This window comes from Crassostrea angulata, chromosome 10, assembly GCF_025612915.1.
Source record: "Crassostrea angulata isolate pt1a10 chromosome 10, ASM2561291v2, whole genome shotgun sequence".
Taxonomy (NCBI): domain Eukaryota; kingdom Metazoa; phylum Mollusca; class Bivalvia; order Ostreida; family Ostreidae; genus Magallana; species Magallana angulata.
Genome location: NC_069120.1, coordinates 8,230,378 through 8,249,408, shown reverse-complemented (window position 1 = coordinate 8,249,408; position 19,031 = coordinate 8,230,378). Strand labels below are relative to the sequence as shown.

General features: G+C 33.8%; 1 protein-coding gene across 3 annotated transcripts; it reads right to left on the bottom strand.

The window, feature by feature from the left end:
- Window positions 1-443: 443 nt before the first annotated feature.
- Window positions 444-18,777, bottom strand: LOC128165218 (A disintegrin and metalloproteinase with thrombospondin motifs 6-like). Of its 3 annotated transcripts, XM_052829503.1 has the most exons (24): window positions 18,240-18,760; window positions 17,702-18,057; window positions 16,056-16,206; window positions 15,744-15,952; window positions 15,085-15,168; window positions 14,395-14,525; window positions 13,830-13,873; window positions 13,528-13,633; window positions 13,266-13,415; window positions 12,899-13,040; window positions 12,698-12,808; window positions 11,425-11,570; window positions 10,886-10,949; window positions 10,649-10,751; window positions 10,299-10,432; window positions 9,803-9,926; window positions 9,622-9,702; window positions 8,857-9,020; window positions 7,822-7,954; window positions 7,582-7,711; window positions 6,239-6,443; window positions 5,587-5,763; window positions 4,594-4,747; window positions 444-1,217 (listed from the first exon to the last, which is right to left on the bottom strand). In XM_052829503.1, exons 1-24 carry the CDS (start codon window positions 18,349-18,351, stop codon window positions 1,096-1,098), a joined length of 3,333 nt encoding a protein of 1,110 aa, XP_052685463.1. In that variant the 5' UTR covers window positions 18,352-18,760; the 3' UTR covers window positions 444-1,095. The 3 variants fall into 3 exon arrangements, with proteins under 3 accessions (XP_052685463.1, XP_052685464.1, XP_052685465.1); XM_052829504.1 differs by lacking the exons at window positions 17,702-18,057; window positions 18,240-18,760 and adding an exon at window positions 16,721-16,817; XM_052829505.1 differs by lacking the exons at window positions 444-1,217; window positions 4,594-4,747; window positions 5,587-5,763 and having other exon boundaries at window positions 6,302-6,443; window positions 7,582-7,707; window positions 18,240-18,777.
- Between the last annotated feature and the right edge of the window lie 254 nt (window positions 18,778-19,031).

Here is a 19,031-nt window from a genome sequence, read left to right as displayed (position 1 = left end):
ACTTTAAAGGAACTAGTCGCTGCCAATGCATTCTGAAAATACAGTAAATGTCCGATTTCATACATGTAACACAATCTTGCTACTTCAAAATTAACTCTACATCAGGACTTAAAAGGATATAGTAGTAGACAACTTGATGCGACCAACTCCACCATTTTATTATTCAACTACTACTGTTACCTTTGTAACTGAATGAATGTGGTAAAATTTATATTTCCTGTTATCTCTTAAATCTTTCTATTTATGGCAAAGCAATATGAAAATGTTACTATACTAGAAACATGATACATCAATTGGTGTCTGATGTACCAGTACAATACACCGCTACCTTTGTCAAAAAAGGCTTCTTTTCTTTAATTGGACCAGGCCAATCTAAATCAATGTCACTTGATTACTGAATCATCATTACTTTCTGACCCTGAATTGAGAGACTTGACACTATGTTAAAATACTACTGTTTTAATAAGATGAACCTAACAGTGCTCAGACATTATAAACCTGTGATACATGTACGTATATACTGTATACAATGTTCAATAATCATTATATTCTTTTGTGGTTTGCATAAAAGACATCAAGGCACCTCATCTCACGTACAAGAATAACTGTAACCTAGAATGAATTCGAGCTTACATACATAAATTAAATACACAATTTTTTGGATTTGACAAATGCTTGAGGAGTCATAAATTTTGCAAACTTTCCCTCCATGCACAATTTTCCACACTTACAGCTCAAAATAATTAGTACAACATTTCTAAAAATACCTATTTAAAAAAAAGTGAAATAGGCCATTTCTATCTACGTTCTACTGAAATAAATGTATTTTGCAATTTCTACATGTTAGAGAGTAAAAAAGATCAATATTAGTTATTGTCACTAAATACTACATATACTAAGACCAGAAAATCTTTAGAAGAATTTACACACAAAACAATGGAGTTTTAAAAAAACATATGACTGTTGATAGGCACTTCAACTCATAGACAGTCAAAAAGCTGATGCACCACTGCAAGGTAACTCTGGATGGATCAGATTGAGTCTGGCTGTGTAGGTCTTAACGAGTTCTCAGTTCTTGCTGTAGCTGGACAGACCCTAAGGTGTTTGCTCAGCGTCTCTACATGACTGACAGCACATCCTGTAGAAGTAACCACGGTTACAGACCTTGTGCTTCACAACCAGTGGACAGAAGTGGGCGTGGTCTTGATCCGTGCATTCTGCAGAGTACATGTATTAGATCTCATTAATTATCAATTATTAGAAACATTAAGCTGTAGTTAGCATTAACTTCTATGGACTATATCTTTTAACAAAGCCACAGCCCTTACCAATAACCATTTCCATTAACCAATAAACATGTGCTTTATTGGGAAAATAGGGTCTAATTTTTTATTCCAAGTATCTTTCTATTTTTATTCTACGATTCAATTTTTTTCCAAACATTTTAATTACACAACATAGAGACTTCATAATTAATGACCAGGCCAAGGTCGAAGGTAAGAATTGGTAAATTTCAAGGTTATTCATCAAGGTCAGGGTCAAGTTGATCACAATGATTTGATTAATTACAGAGGTAATAAACAAACCTCTTTGTAAATACATTTAGATGATCTTTACATATATTCTATAAATATACTTTAACCTAGTCATATTCTATTGTTTCGAAGGCATCAATGTCACAATTAAACTCCTTTTGAAGTATATGTCTTAATTAAATTAAATGCTTGGTCCAATTTTATACCAAATTTTATGTTGGCGCTTTTAAAAGATGGTTTTGCATAGCATATGTATAATAATAGGCATTGCAGTAGTTTTCCCAATCAATTAAGCCATATTTCCGTGGAAAAATGATAGGACAAAATTTACAAAATTTGCTTACAAAACAACCTTACATAAAAGGGTACGCATTGTTTCGGTGCCCAGGCAGGTGTGATTGTATTCAGACTTTCATAAATTAACACTTGCTATAAACAAAGAAATTAAGATTTTAAGAAATGTCTATGCCAATCAAATAAACCTGTGTACATTTATTTTCACTAATATTTCTGAAGTTTGTTTTGTTTACAATCCATGAATATAATGTATAAATGGAGCCTATAAATGCAACCAATCAGGGGACAAAACCAAACAGTTCCCTTTTCAAAACATTCCCATACTGGAATTATTTTTATTTAATTTAAATACTTCTATCTTTGAAAGGAGACTGATTCTGCTGGTGTAAATAGGCAAAAGACTCAACATTTTTAAGATAGTTGGTTTGTATTGAAAATTATTTGATACTGTTATAATCAGATCAAGCAGCTTTAAACATCTACCATCGAAAAAGTCACACTAGAGAAATTAAGGTTTTCCCCGCAACTTGTTTTGATCACCTTTTTTTTTTTAAATTCTCACATGGAATTTTTTTGGTTATTTATGACTAAATGCAAATGTAAAAGATTTTCATCAAAATATCTACAGTTTTCTTAATACATCGAATACATTCATCTGCATTTATATGCACAGCTTCACAGATGCAATCATTTATTTACAAGATGTGTTTGATAAACAAAACAAAATTTATGGCTCATTTTCACATACCGATCAGTCTGTTGTAACATAGGTATGCACAAAAAATTCAAACTAAAAATGCATGTCTGAATTAAATAGAATTTTATGAGCCAAAAAATGCAGAGAAATATTTTAAGTGCATTGCAATTCTTTTGTCCAAACCATAAATCATTTTTACCCACAATAACTAAATAATCAACCCCCCAGACAGAAGCCAAAAATTAACATGACCCACCAGTATTAGTGTAATTGTATGCACAATGCTCTATATAAATATACATCATAATGATCATACTTATTGTTCTAAACTTTCAATCATCTTTAGAATCTTTGACTATCTATGTGTATAATTTCCTGGTTTTTAACACATAATTCATTAACATTTCATAACTTTCTGTGTGAATCTCTCACTGTGGTGTCAGATGCTTAAAAGATGATTTATAGTTCATGTCCGATCAATGCGCCTTGAGTTCATTCACTGAGTTCATATGACTGCCCCTTGTTGATTTCAATGTCACTTAGTTCTTGTTAAGCAATGAACAATTCTACAGGAATGGCAGACATTGCAAAGTACGGACCAGATCACACCATGAACATAATATAACTTATGTTTTTTAAGTAATTTCTTTTTAAATATTTCCACTTCAGCAGTCCCAGAATGAATGAAAGTGTCACAAAAACATCAGGAACTATTTTTATGCTTGACATACTCATTAACAAACTATTTAATTGAGATGTCACTCTTGCACTTATATTTCTTCTTGAGGGATCATGACATAATACTTGGCTTTGTATACACCTCTCCCTCATCCTCAGTAATTGTTGTAAATTTGTGTACATTTGTATAAATATTGTTCATGTTTCCATTCTTCACAGAAATTATATTTACCAACACTTGGTAACATGGGTATAACAATTAAGACCCTGTATATAGTCAGTCTTATTTTGTCAAAAATAAATATATAACATTGATGAGACTCATATTACGCACAACAATATTATACATTTTTTATTCTACATAAATTGTGATAACTCTTACCAATGGGTCATCTAGTAGTGATTATTTTAAAATTATTCCTATTATTATTATACAAGTATTAATCATTACTTTGTTAATATTATTATTACAAGTATTTACAATATACCTGTATGATTTTAAATTTACATAGTTTCGTTTAATTTAAATCAGCGGTTGCAAATTATATTTATTCAATAAAATGAAGTATAATATATGTCTGACACATATTGAGAGTCCTTGCATTTTATCAGGGACGTATATACTATTAGATGTATATATGTTATATATGTCTTTGATTTTATAATGCAGTCAGCTCATAAAACCTGTATAACTATAAAACCAACATGCAGAGGCATAAGTCTAAACACTAATCTTGGAAACAACCAATAGAAATGGTGGTCTTAAATGTCAACTGTGTTGATGCCTCCATGGCTCTCCCATTTATGTAACAAACTGGTTGGCAATACTTTATTTACATAGTTTAAATTAGCTCACTATTTATGAATATTGAATTAAAGGTAAATAATATGAATTTTCTTTGCTTTCTTTGTTTGTGTAATATGGATATCTAATGGATTTTAGAAATTCCGTCATAATCCAGATCCCACAATAGCCTTACTCTCTAAATACATATATAAACATTTATCAAGTATTTCATATATTTTTTCAAACTGTTGCTCAATAGAAATTGCAGAATCTTGTCCCATATATACCAGTACAAATGTATTAATACTCCCCCAAGACCCCAGGGTTTTTTTTAGGAAAGAATCCAATCACCATATAATTAAATTCCCCTTATCATCTTGCCCTTTATACATGTCTTTAAATTTTCCAGTGTCTTTGTCTGAGATAGAACTATAAATCAAAATTTTTAAACAATCACAAGAGATTTTGGCTATAATTTTGGTTGGTATGGGGTTAATTTTATCAAAAAGACCTTTATTCGATCTAATCAAGTGACCAAACAAAATGATCTTATAAAAGTCAAAGAATGATTCTTTTTTCCTGAAATAAATCTGACTTACCTAGCCTGGGGGAGTGCTTGCTCTCACAGTAGGACTGACACTCCCTGACCAGCGTGGGCCGGAGTCTGGCATCACAGCCACTGGACAGCTTACCAGCGTGGTCCAGACATACCACCACTCGTGATTGTCTCCCTTTACCGCATTTTGCTGAGCACTAAAGTGAGGATATAAACATGATAAATATGATGGCTTCATTTCAATCAACTGTTTTATAGGTATTTCATATTTGATTACAATGCAATCCTCAACTCATTGAACTCATTGTTCACACTATAATCTCAATTCCACACTCATCATATTAAACTCTTCTTCTGATTCCACACTTACCACATCCTACTTCTTAACTTGAATTCAACACTCACAATACAACATGATCCATCCCAATCTTTAACTCTCCTACTCTCATTCAATTTTACACTTCCAATTTCTCATTCTCTTTGCCATATCTACATTCATATATCATTCCCCTTTTATTTTGTTATTCCACACTCACCATATCTTCCATTTAAAATATCACCATATCTAATTCTACACTCAACATATTGTATACAAGGAAATATTCGCCCATCCGTTTATTTTCGCCCCTTTCACCCTCGTTGTCAACTGGCAAAATTAAGACTGGGCAAATTAAAATGTCTCAAACTATCTCTCTTAAGTTTAAACACATCTATGTCAGGTGGAATTCAAGATGGGGCGAAATTTTGAGAGTGGAAGGGCAAAAATTACACGGGGCGAAAATTACCCTGTATACAGTATACTAGTTTACTCCATACAAATATCACCATATCCAATTCAACACTCACCACATTCCTCTCTCTTTCCAATTTTGACTCATTTTTACACCATATCCCTTCAATACGAATTCAACACTCTTCCTGTCCCATTAGACTTCTCTATATTCCAATTCCATTCAAAACTCATCTCATTATATGGCAATCTATATTTCTATTAACACTAACCATCCCCCTCTCTCAAAATCAATTCAGAACTCACCGTATCCCACTTCCCTGCTTTCCACTCCGGTCCTGGACAGGCATTGTCATTACACTTCTGTACAACGGCTGGCTTCTGGTCGGATTGACACTTATTACTGTCCAGGTATTTTCTCTGGTCACTGGTCATACACATTACGTCCCTTTTCTGCTCCCCCTCACCACAGGTTGAGGAACACTAGGAAACAACATCAAAACTAAATATTAAGATTTAAAACATAATTTAATACATGTACTGAATGAGTGATTTTAAAGAACATTGAAAAATCATTCCAGAGTTATCTTTCTAAAAAAATTGGCAATCAGAATTTGACCCATAGTTTTAATCTAATTATACAATTAAAAGTAGATTTCTTAATTTAAGTGAGCTCTTAATTCGGCAATTCCACTTTTTATCAAATCATGAGAATACAAAATTACGAGCACCAAACCTTTTTTGCAATTTAATATACTTTTTACAGAATTTTACACAAACGTTAATTCAAAGCTTTTAATAAGGAATCTATAGTATATCTGTTTTAAAGATCCTGTGACATGACTGCTTACCATGCTGCCTTCAACTCTTGGCTGGACTGTCTTTTGATCTATTTTTTTTTCTTAAACTGAAATTAATCTTAAAGCTACTTTTAATTATACTTAAGGATACAACTTACTTTTCCCCAGTCTGCCGCTACCCAAGCTGGGGGACAATCGGTCCTTCGACAGCGGCGGTGGGGGTTAGGTTTGGGCAGCACACAATCACTATCAGGGAGGATGGTCTTCTCTGTTTGGCTGACCACCTGCACACAAAGGACTGTCCTTATCTTCCTCCCTGCCCCACAAGTAACACTGCAGTGGGACCAGTCGCTTACTGACCATCTATAAAAAAATACTAATGGTATTAAGGAGTTTCGGGGGAGAATGTTTCAAACATACGATTTCCTTTTAATTTTTTACAGTGAAATGTCAACTTATGAGTAAACTATGTGCAAAATATAAAGTAAATTGACCAGATAGTTCATCTGTTTGTCGGGCTCAAATTTTGGTCGTATGTCCGATTCATCACCGACATTTTATATAGGATTATACAGGAAAATGAGGGTTTTCATTTTCAATTTCATATTTAAAAAATTACAAACATACGATTTTCTTTAAATTTTCAGCGATGGAAGGTGAACGTATAAGTAAACTTTTTGCCAAATTAAAACAAAATTGAGCGGATGGTTTTTAGGCTATCCCTCCTCATAGTTTGATCCTATAAACGTGCCGTGCCAGCCATTTTACATTACAGAATTGTATAAAGCGAAAGGATGTTAACGAATCAAATTTAATTTTATTCGTATTAGAAGAAAAATACATTTCCACTCACACAGAATGTAGAAGGGTCGCGTATATGTTTTTATTTTGCAAATTATAGTTTTGATTTTAATTATTGATGCTGTAATAGAAAATGCACGACGTTAATTTTTGTCAATTGTTACGTCAGAGTCTCAACTGACGTCATCCTAAGACGTTGACTCTGAAGAAGCGGCGAAAAAATTAAAATACTTCTGACATTATTCTAACGATTCATTCCACTTAAAATGATTTTTTGATAAGTAATTTTTCTGAAATAAAAACGTTACATGATAACCTGTATCATTGAACATTTTACTTTTAATTTGTGTTTTACAACAGTAATGCGCAATACCCTGCGCAGAGGGCGCAAAATTTTAAACCCGCTACCGACCTTAAATCACTTATCATCACGTTAACTCTAGTGTTGCATTTAATGTAATTTGAAATGTCCAAGATACTAACAAATTGTTGGTATGTTCCATAAACTAAGCATAAATGATAAAGTACATATATGGGCATCCGTATTTTTACTTTTACTTTTGGCTATCGTCCTATATTTTTATATAGAGCTCTTCATCTAAAGGAGATCAATACAGACTAAAAATGGCCATGACCATGAGGCCCTCCTGAAAACTAAAAAAAAACATTTTTGTTACATATACAGAGATGAATGCCTTACTCTCTAGGACACGGGTTCTGGTTGCAATCCTCCTCTCTAGTATCTGGTTTAGAGGTGCTGTCACACAGGGTTTCTGAGGCGTCCGACTGATCCTGACTATTGACACAAACTGGAACTGAAGTCCTTCTTCCTAGCCAAAAGTATACTCAGATTCAAAAGAACATTCTCATTCAAATCAACTTGAATAGCATTTTCATGATATCTAGAAATAGAATTTTAATAACATGTTGTAGTTTTTACCTTTGCCACAAGTTCCTGAGCAGGGTGACCAGAAATGTTTCCAGATATAAGAAGAGTTTGCTGCCGATCCTGAGGTGTTTTTTGGAAAGTTGTACTCATAATAGATTCCTTTATTGTGTTCTTGCAATATTATCTGGAAAAAAAAACCATCCAGCTTAATATTAGAATAATGAACTGCTTTGTGTAAACTGTATTACACATGTAATATACAACTTTTATTTACTGTGGCTTTAAAGTAAGGTTTGCGGCTTGCATTTTTTAGAGGTTGTACCAAAGTTACATACCATTTTGTTCACTATACTAAAGTCTTTTTTCTCATGAAATTCAAATGAATTTTGCCCGTCCTGTTTTATAACTACAAAAGGTCAAAGTTCATGATTTCCAATTTTCATTTTGATGAAATGTAAACAATTTCGTGAAAATATGTACATTTTATATGTGACTATTATGGGGGTTATTTATGCTTAAAATGTTCGAAAATGATATCACTATTAATATCATGATTCACTTTTATTAATTTCTGATGAACTATCTAAAAATAGAATAAAATGCAACAAAAGTCTTAATTTTGGACTACTATTATGTAAATGAAAACATCTTATTTGAAACCTTTCCAAGTCCACCGATTTCAGGAAAAACGTATCTTAGAATATGTGTAATCTGATGTTTCTAAAACACTATTCAAAACCATATAATGCGGATTTCGTTTTCGTGGAAATTGATAAAATGTTTGTGTCCTCTTATTTTTTCATTGAAACTACAAAACCCCGCGAAATAAAAAAAACTGAAATCAATTATGACGTCATATAAATTTTGACGTCATAACTGAGAGAAAGGGTAGTTGGTGTTACGTCACAATGAAAATGTGTGAGTTATCTCCCTGTAACCGCAAACCTTACCTTAATTCATTTCTAGCCAATGCTTTTTTGATTTACCAAGACTTGTATACCCAACAGGGCCTCTGCTGGTTTATAAGGTGTGTGAACAAAATTGTTAAATATACAATCAACCTAAAAGACATAAATGAGAATCTACCATAAACACTACATCCTCAGTGGTGGGCCCAGTAGAGTGTATTACTTCTGGTTGTCCTTCCAAACGCTCGTAATTAAACACCGTTCCCGCTCCATAGAACATCCGCGGCCAATCTACCGTCCAACCGCCATTGATCAGGAACATGTTTGACATGTTTTTCAAAGCTGAAACAGTAAAGGGGAAATACATGCCTGTTGAGTCCATTTAAGCATTGAATCATTATTTTTTTTTTTAAGATATAGTCTTATAACTGCGGCGGTGTGTGATACAAATTGAGTAACGTTAGTGAGTTATGAAAATTTGCAACAAATTATATTTACATTTTTAAACTTCTTGCCTTGTCTGCAAATGTGATTTATACATCAAAATTTCTGTTGTATCCTGAGAGTAAGTTCAATTTAATGGAAGAGCCACTGTAACATCCACAAGCGTGAACTTAAATTCTGGCTTGGATGTTGCATTTTACAGCGTTCAACATTTGTGATGTCATAATAGCTAGAACTCTTCATTTTTACCTTTGAGCACCCTGTGTGTTACGGTCTTATAACTGCAGTATCTTTTCACACACTTTACATGCAAAAAGTATTTGGAATGTAGATATATGACATATGAACGGGTCATATCAAAGGATATCAAAAGTTGAAACAATACAATCAAAGAGAGAGACCAATTAAGGGTAAATGATAAAATGCCTTAAATAGTTATATAATTTTCTTGGAAATGCTTTATCGCTTTACAATATGCTTTTAATAGTTCATCAATTACCTAAATAATTTAGAGATTCCACTATTTCTGACACACGTATATGAACTGCGCCTTTAGGAATTCTGACTATTTCTTGGTATGCTGCAATATAAGGAATTGAAATGAGATTGATTCATGACACATCAATACTTCACATCACACAGGGATGTATGTAGACCCAAACTCTCATCATTATACTCACTTCCCGGTGACACTATTTTGTTGTATGTCCCATTCACAGTGTAACACGAAGAATTATCCCCGTTACAAACTCCACAAAAGTCCTCGACCACCACAGATCCCAGAATTCCATCACATCCCACAGGCTGCAATAAAATTAATACATGTAACAACTTACATTGTCAATTTATGCTTAAAAATTTCCCTGCAAATTAGCATGATTTTGAAAGTCAAGTTTACTCTTTACTAGTGCCATACGTTTTGAAGTGTATAATACAAACAAACTACACGTACATTTTTTTTTAAATTTTGGCTCCATAAAAGGGTGTGTGTACTATACATCAGTGTGTATTATATAAGACAAAATATATGGTATTTACCGTAATCTAATTACATGAATGTTGGTTTTCCAAAACAATCCTGTAAGGAAACCCTGACATCAAGAATTTTCTTAGATTTTCAACAGACTATATTTCTGATTCTCAGATCTACATTATGTAGCTGTTACACGTACATACCAGACATTTTCCATTGATACACATATCCATTTTGTCTGGGTAACATTTGGTTCCATCAATCACTTTACGGGCTTGTTCGGTGTAGAAGTTAAAACCGTCAGCAATACAATTCAATGCACAGGGCTTGTCATGAGCTGAAAGTAAAATATAAGCTTTTTTATCTAGAATAAGCCTATGTTTTGTGTATTTAAATCTATATTCTGCAAATCTTTCTTTCATGGCAGTGCTGTTAAATTTGCCAAAATATGCCTGATAAAAATATTTGATTTACTTAGATATATTCTGCAGCATTTAAAGCAATTTGACTCAGTTAGTGTGTATATACTGCTTCTCTTAAGCTGGTGGCTTACCCCCAGAGAAAGGCTTCCAGTTGTAGTATTTCCCCCTGAAAGGTTTCTTGTTGAAATCCTCACACTGAAGTTCTCGGAAATCTTTTTCGCTGTTCTGACATGCCTTCGACAAAGAAGCGTAAAACATGTATTTTACATCTTTGTATATATGTATGCACTTACATATCATTTAAATTCAAATCTAGAATTTCGAAAAGTCTTTTTTCGGTTACATCAAAAATTGATGGAGATTGATACCTCAATGTTACAGGACCGGTATCTTTTTCTCTGTCCAACACAATACTTTCCTCCATGTCTGGGCCTTCATATAAAATAAGGCACTATGAAACATTGTTATTTAACACAATCTACAGTGAATCATTGGAATAATGGATGCTCATATCTGAAGGAATTACCTTAGCTGGCTCACCCTTTACCAGTGAACTTATATCCTTTGTATCCAAGATCATTATCGATACAATCAAATGCACGAAATTGCACTCCCACCCACCGATGCATTTAATTGCAACCAAACAAAATTGGGTAAAATGAATCAACCGGTAAATCATTCTACAGTATTTAGAATGGATTTACTTGCTAAGGTTTCCCCTCTTAATATATATGGGTATCAAATTACAAAAAGATTTTATAGATTGTTCTGCAAAACTAAGATAAACTTTAACAAAGAGTAAATTCAATTGGTTAAAACCTCCTTCAACCATTATTCAACATCGTTCTTAGCCAGTATGACAGTATAATAACTGACAGTATAATAACTAAAATGTACATCTACTTACTCTGGATCGTTACATCTTCTGAAGCTTGACTCAATGCCCCCGCCACAGGTACGTGTACACATGTCCCAGCTTAACCACTGTCCCCAAGAACCGTCCACCGGCTTCGGCTGGTAGTCAAGGGCGCGACACTCTCCCTGGTAACACCACTATAAAAGAAAGTAATAGCAACACTTAAGAATAAAGGCAATAGCACCACCATAGAATAAATTAAATAATATCACCACAAATTAAATGTAATAAACAACACCATAGAATAAATTAAATAATATCACTACAGAAGAAAGTAACAGCACCATTACAGAATAAATGTAATAACACCACTACAGAAGAAAGTAACAGCACCATTACAGAATAAATGTAAAAACACCACTTAAAAAAAAGTAACAGCACCACTACAGAAAAAAGTGATAGCACCACTACAGAAAAAAGTACATGTAATAACACCACTACAGATTAAATGTAATAATACCACCACCACAGAATAAATGTAATAGCAGTGCCACAGAATAAATGTAATAGATTCACTATAGCTACAGGTCTTTAGCTTCTAAACTAAAAAAATTCGGATGGAAAACCTGGGAGCTTCAGTTCCGTCTGTGTTAAAAAGTTGCAATTTATGGTGCACAATAACTTGCGCTTGCTTTGGACCGATTAATCCTATTTTTAGACAAATTCTGTGGAAATAATTAACACCATTAAATTCTTAAGACAATTAACTAGTGATGTCATTGCTTTACTTGTTTTAGACTCTCTTTTAAACATGTTAACCTACATCAGAAAATGAAGAATGTTAATTTCTCGTGCAGATCGAGAGCCGCAATTTTTACATGTATGATGTAAACAAACTATACTACTTCGTTCTCTTTAAGGAGCTGGTGATGGTGTTTATAAGAATATCAGAGGCAAGTAAAGTGACAATATCTCAAGTAAAATGTCTTAGAAATTTTTCAGAATATTTGTACAGAATGTGTTACAAAATAAGATTAATCAGTTAAAAATTAGCTCAAGATTTTGTACCCTTTAAATTGCAAATTTTTAACATTCAAGGAACTGTAGCTCCCAGGTCGTCCATCCAGATTTTTTCAGACCAGGAGCAACAGACCTGCAGCTAGATCCATTACAGAATAACTGTTATACGCACCATTTGGAAAAAATTTCATTCATTCATTCTTACCTCATCAGGTATAAATAAATGCCTTAGTAATGTAATTATTTCATTTTAACAATATTGAAATTTTTGAAATGAAGTGTTCATTGGCCGACTTTTACTGACCCCTTTCTCCTTGGTGTTGGTGATGTAACAGCCAGTCCCATCTGCTGCAGGAATTCCCTTGGTTTTACACTCTCCTTGCTCATCCACACACCACAGCTCACTACAAACCAACTGTAATGCATGAGAAAGGCTTCAATGTAATGCTTGATACAATACTACAGAATGCTATACAGTCGGACAATATGGAATGCTGGGATATACCTCGGGCTTACAGCTCCTGGACTGGCTGTTGTACATGATCTTACACTGCTCCGTGCTGTCCCTCTTGACCTCTTGTACTCTGGGGTCAATGTGCTTCACATGTACCACAGGACTGTTGTCCAAACAGGCACTCTTCTCAGAGCTGAAAACATCAAAAATCGTTTTTTCCATTCGATGGGTTCAATGAACAATGCAAATCATATACATGTTTTTCATGTTACTATATTCATATTAACTGTGATCATGAAAAATCTTCCTGTATATGATAAGAGTTGTAGAATTTTTTTTTAAAAATTACAAATAGTTATTGCCAAATATTTTTTTAAAAATACAAACACATTAGACATGTGTCACAGATCCTACTTACTCAATGAACTCTGTGATGTAGTTACGACTACAAAAGGACCAGTTAAATGGGCGTGTTTCTTTGGACAGTTGAGCTGCCATTAGTCCAGCCGTCATATTGGACCCTGGTACACCACAGTCATTCCCTAACCCATCATGTCGCATTCCAAAACTACAACAAAATCAGCTCTTCATAACCAAAGAGATGGTTACAATTTATAATATGTATTTCATCTCATAGAGGAAATGCTAAGAGAATAATTTTGTGAGAAACTTGAAATTACTTGTGTCCGATTTCATGGGCGATGGTGAAGGCGGAGGCCAGGCCAATGTCCTCATTGATACTGCAGCTTCTGTCTCCCCCACACATCCCACTCAGAGGGGCCAGACCTAGGGCATAGGAGAACAATTCAATTGTGGTCTGGGATACACTCACCAACATTAATACATGTATCCTAATTTTTAATCAAACTGATGATAGAAATTATGAAGCAGTTTTGTCTACATAAATTCTGTACATGTAACCTCTCTATCTAAGTATTTTCTGCAATGGCATATGGACCTTAATTTAATATATTTTACTCACCTAAAGTTCCACAGGGCTCGTTCTTGTATGAACAAATGTCATATCTGTAAAATACAAAAGTTTAACAATTGATCTCATCCTAATACTGTACATTCCTAGTTAAACGCAAGGAATTAATATCTGTGTAAAACCGAGAAGCAAATCTCGCAGATTTTAAAATCTTGCTTTTCCTTTTCAGACAGATGTAAACTAAATGAAACTTTGATAAAATTTTGGCATTTGCAATTTTGCATTCCCGTGATTTGATGCAAAACTGTTGAATTGTGAAATTAAGTACTCTCGTAAAATTAGAAATCTACAGTATTGCCACAATTGTTATGACAGGTTTACCTGTTGCAACAAGATTAACAAAATACATACAAGCACTTTTCTGCACAAAAGATGTTGATTTAAATGCAATTCACTTGCTTCAGCCTAAAGATATACATGTATAATACATGTATAATAAAAAAGCCAGATCTTATTTTACAAAAAGAAGACATTATTTACTGATATCATTGACCTTAGTGTTAAAGAAAGTAAAATTTGAAGATTTGTGTATATTTCTTGCTCAGCTGATATTTACCCTGTCAGTAAAACAGCATTGTCATGGTACATTCCTCCATGACCCGAAGAGGAGGAAAAGTTCAGAAAGTGCTGCCACTTACAGAAATTGTACAGGGATTGGTCAGCATCATGATTCAATGTCAGGTTAGCCTGAAACATATACATTTATGATCAGATATACTTATACAGTATTCTACTTACTCATAAGATTGGAACAAATCTACATATGATGTACACTTTACATGTTTTACCACCTACACCATTTAAATAAATGACATAACATGATAAAAAAAATATTCAGCATATGGGATAGAATAAAGTGAACTTGTGATATGTATAGCAACAAAAACAGGAAACTAGTCTGATTATTTTGAAGAATTAATTTTAATGTAGGGGGTAATCAAAATTTCATTGCAGAGACAATGCAATAAGTATAACAAACAAGTGCTTCACTTTAAATATTCATTTTTTGAATTTCATTCTTAAAAAATTCATTAAAATCTTGCTGAAATCATTATTATTGACATTTAGATCAACTGAAATGTATTAAATTTCATTCCAGTAAAATCCCGATAAATTTCAAATTTAAGGACTGTACTAACATGCGTATGCCAGTACTGCTGATTTGATCGGGGTTTTTTTTTCTCATTTGTCACAGGGCACCTTAGTTTCTTTTATTATGATCCAAAGGGTGACATGGCGAACTAACCTGCTCTTTTTCAAAAACAATCAGCCGGCTGACCACTATGTTGACTGCATTTCCAATGCTGGCATCATGGTATAACTTAGCAACCTGACCTCAAATGAAGATGATTTTTCTCAAAATCAAATAGTACTCATACAAATCACAGAACGGTTTTAACAAGAGCCTGGGCTTTCAGTGGGATGTTACTATATTGTAATTAGTTTGCTCATCAACTTCTTATTTGCTAAGAAAAGCTCATTAATATTCATAGACAATCAGAAAGTTGTTTGCCAAGATCTGCTTTTTGTGTAAAATTGACACTGTTTCAACAAAATATATATCCCTGGATGAAATCATATTCATATCTTTTAGCCAATAACTTTCAAGACAGTTAAACATGAGTAGACCCAACCTTCATCAAATCAGAGTTTGTCACATACTGCCCAAAGTCCAAACTTTTGTTAAAACAGTTCTAAGAAATAATGAGGAAATCTCTCTCTCTCTCTCTCTCTCTCTCTCTCTCTCTCTCTCTCTCTCTCTCTCTATTGACCCATCAGTACTAATAGTTAAATATGTTAATGTGATTTTTTAATTACAGCTGGTGTAAGACAAAGACTGTATAAAACATGCAGAAACCATAGCTCTTTGTAAATTCATTTAGGAAATCAAATGCATGCACTTACAATGTTCATGATGGACAGGACATAAGATTGTATGACTTTTTTGCCATGATATTCCACCATTTTGTGGTCAGCCACTACCAGTGTCTCTACATTCTTCTCCCGACTGACAGCAGATCTTGGGATGCGGTTCTTCTTTAACTTCAATTTCCCCTGGGACCTTATGTGTCTTGTATTGTCATTAACAGTTTTATCCTTCTTTTTAAATATATCTATCAAGATTCATTTCATAATTAATAAATCAAAAAGCATTGGGTTTTTTTATCAAATCAATAACTTATCTGAAATCAGTATTCAAACAAAACTCCCACTTACCTGTGACGCCACAGTGGACATTATCCTTTGGGAACTGCATTGATGATCGTTTGTAGACAACATGGGGGTGTCCCTTGCCACTGTCACTACTTGTATCATTCCACAGAGGTTCAACAAAATAATCCTCATCTTGTGTTTGAAATATGCCATGCTGTAAATATAAGATGTAAAATGTCTCAAATCTCTATACATAAATATAATCTGTTAATTGGTAATATGATAAATATAAATTCAGTAGCAAACATTTCCATATATCCAATGAAAAATTTAATTCAAATAGTCAAGTTAGATGTTAGTAATATATTTTACAATAATATTTCAATAAGATAATTTCAGTGAGATAATTATTATAGCATTAATTAAACAAATTTTATCTTTATGTGGATAAAAGCTTAATAAACAGCTGATAAAGAAGTTATCTTATTTCTGTAATAGTATATGAATTTTTGTGATTGGCTTCAGCCTATCACAGTAGTGCTTGTATGAGGATATTATATCCCGTTTGGGCAATTGGTCCCAATCTATAAAAAAGAATACTTGTTCAGGTCTGTTTTCGGGACACATTCTTTTCACTGACAGTTTTAACTGTTTAACAACTTTATACATGTATACTCATTACTGACGTCTCAAAATCTCGCAAATTTGCTGTGAATAAGTTTTCTTACCTTAGCAGATCATTATATATCAGGTTGAACTTAAAGTTAAATAATGAAGTTGAATAAAAGACAGTTGAAACAAAAATATTTTTGCTTATTTTTTAACAGGATCTCGAATTAGCACAATAAAATAATACTTAAATCCGTGCAACCTACAGGTCTCCGGGTTTTGTTGAGTAACCGCTTACCATCTTATTCCAGAAAATTACAGAAAATAGAAATTCTACGACATAATTTTGCAAAATGAAAAAAAAGAAATATTTCCACAGGTTTTTTTTTATATAATTTACGTATTATGAACGTATATATACTCCATAAAGTTTATCAATTGCAATTCGACTTTCAATTTTATAGATTGTGTAAAAAAAAATCATTTGCCTTCGATGATAGAATGCTACTGTAGTGTAGGTATACAGCTGTAATTAGCGACAACGTACAGCTGCAATAGCTGTGGGTTTACTGTAGAAAAACAAATGTACTACGATGATCGAATCCAAATTCGGTAACTTCTACACTATGATAGATTTTTGTTATAATCCGTTTTCCGAACTGCAAATCGAAGACATATGTAGGATGTGGTCAAAAATGGAGATGAAATACTAATACGCAACCCCCACCTAAATGGAAATCATATTCGTGATATACGGTAAACTGTATACCGTATTAACACGGTTTTTGTTTTTTTGTTTTTTTGGGGGGGGGGGGGTCCGCCAGAAAAAAAAAAATTAAATTATAAGCGTAAATATGATACAATATATATGGATATAATTTTGACCTGACAATTTAAAGTAATAACTCTTGCATCGGCACCCTCTCCTTCACCAGGTCTAGGCAACCTCCGTTTTTGGAGGCTGTTCACACTACCACCCTCAGCCTAGCTATTAAGAAATCTGCATATCGCAAATGCAATGTGCCATGAAACAGTTTGCTGTTAATTTCACATTGCCGTCTTTTTAGTTATCTATCCTTTTGAGTGTCATCAATATTTACCAAACCAAAGCAGTTGCTGATGGCGGCAGTGGACTCGTGGGGTCTCCTGCTGTAGCCCACATAGTGACAGTTCCGCCGGATGTTCACCGAGTGTTCCTCCCCATCGTTACCAAAGGCTCCGACAGAAAACGAGCGCGAAAGTAGCTCACGATTAATCTGTAATCTAAAGTGGAACTCCTGACCAAAGGCTGATATTCTGTAGAAGACAGTGGAGGGATTCTCTTGATTGGTTAGGTCCCTCCTCACCCGACCCTGGCTGTCGTAGTTAGACACGTTGTAACTCAGGAACCTGCCGTCCTCGTCCACTAGGGTGGGAATCACCATCTCATACTGACCAATTCGTTTTAAAAGAGCGGCTGAAAATTAAAAAAGAGGTGAAAGGTTAACGAGATTTCAATTTAACGTTGTTGCATTTCTTAAAGTGTTTCAAAAAAACGTCGCAGACATTTTTCGTGAGACCTTCCATATGGAACTACAATTGCTCTACCGAGAAATACAATAGCTATTCATTTTGGGAATAAACATTGTGTAATTTTACCTGTTTTCTCATTTTGTATCCTCTTATCATCTTTGTTTTCATTTTGCATATCGCTGACGCTTGCAGTTGTAAACTTTATCGCACAAATGCATAGAAATCCAACAATTCTCATCGTAATAAATATATATCTTGCTTAATTCCAAAATGTTCAAGAAACTATGAATAACGGTTTCCATAAACTGACGAGAACTGGTGTTAGAGCCCCTCCGTCGAAACCTTTTTTTTTTTTTTTTTACCTAAATCAAACTGATTTGAGTTAGCCTGGAATTGTTCTGAGCAGAGAAACTTTTTTTTCTGTGATGCTGTGAGTAAATAAGAGTAAATCCATTCAAGCTCTGGCCCTGTAATAGCGGTGCTCCTCCTCTGGCGGGTTAATGTCCCAACTCCTTACACATATTGATGTTTGCAGTAGAGATAGACTTCCCCCCTCTATCAGCAATCACTTAACCTTGTCCATTAGCATTTCGTGTCTTAATTTGCTTTCAATTTTTTTCAAAGCAAGCTCTCCAAATTGAATTTGCATGTAAATTATAACATGAAATAAAACAGGTCTAATGTCACTTGAGCGACGGAATAAAATTTGTGTTTTAATGATTTGATTTGATATTTAGGGCGGGCATACGAGCTAAACCCAGCCGTTACAACCTCTCCGGGAGAAACCCTCTCAAACAAAACCCACTTTGTAGTCAGAAAGACTAATGATACATTTCAGGTTCCTGGACACCAATTTTCACACAGTATCTTTTCCTCGGTCAGTAATTATTGTATCTCCTTTAAAATTAAAACCCGGGG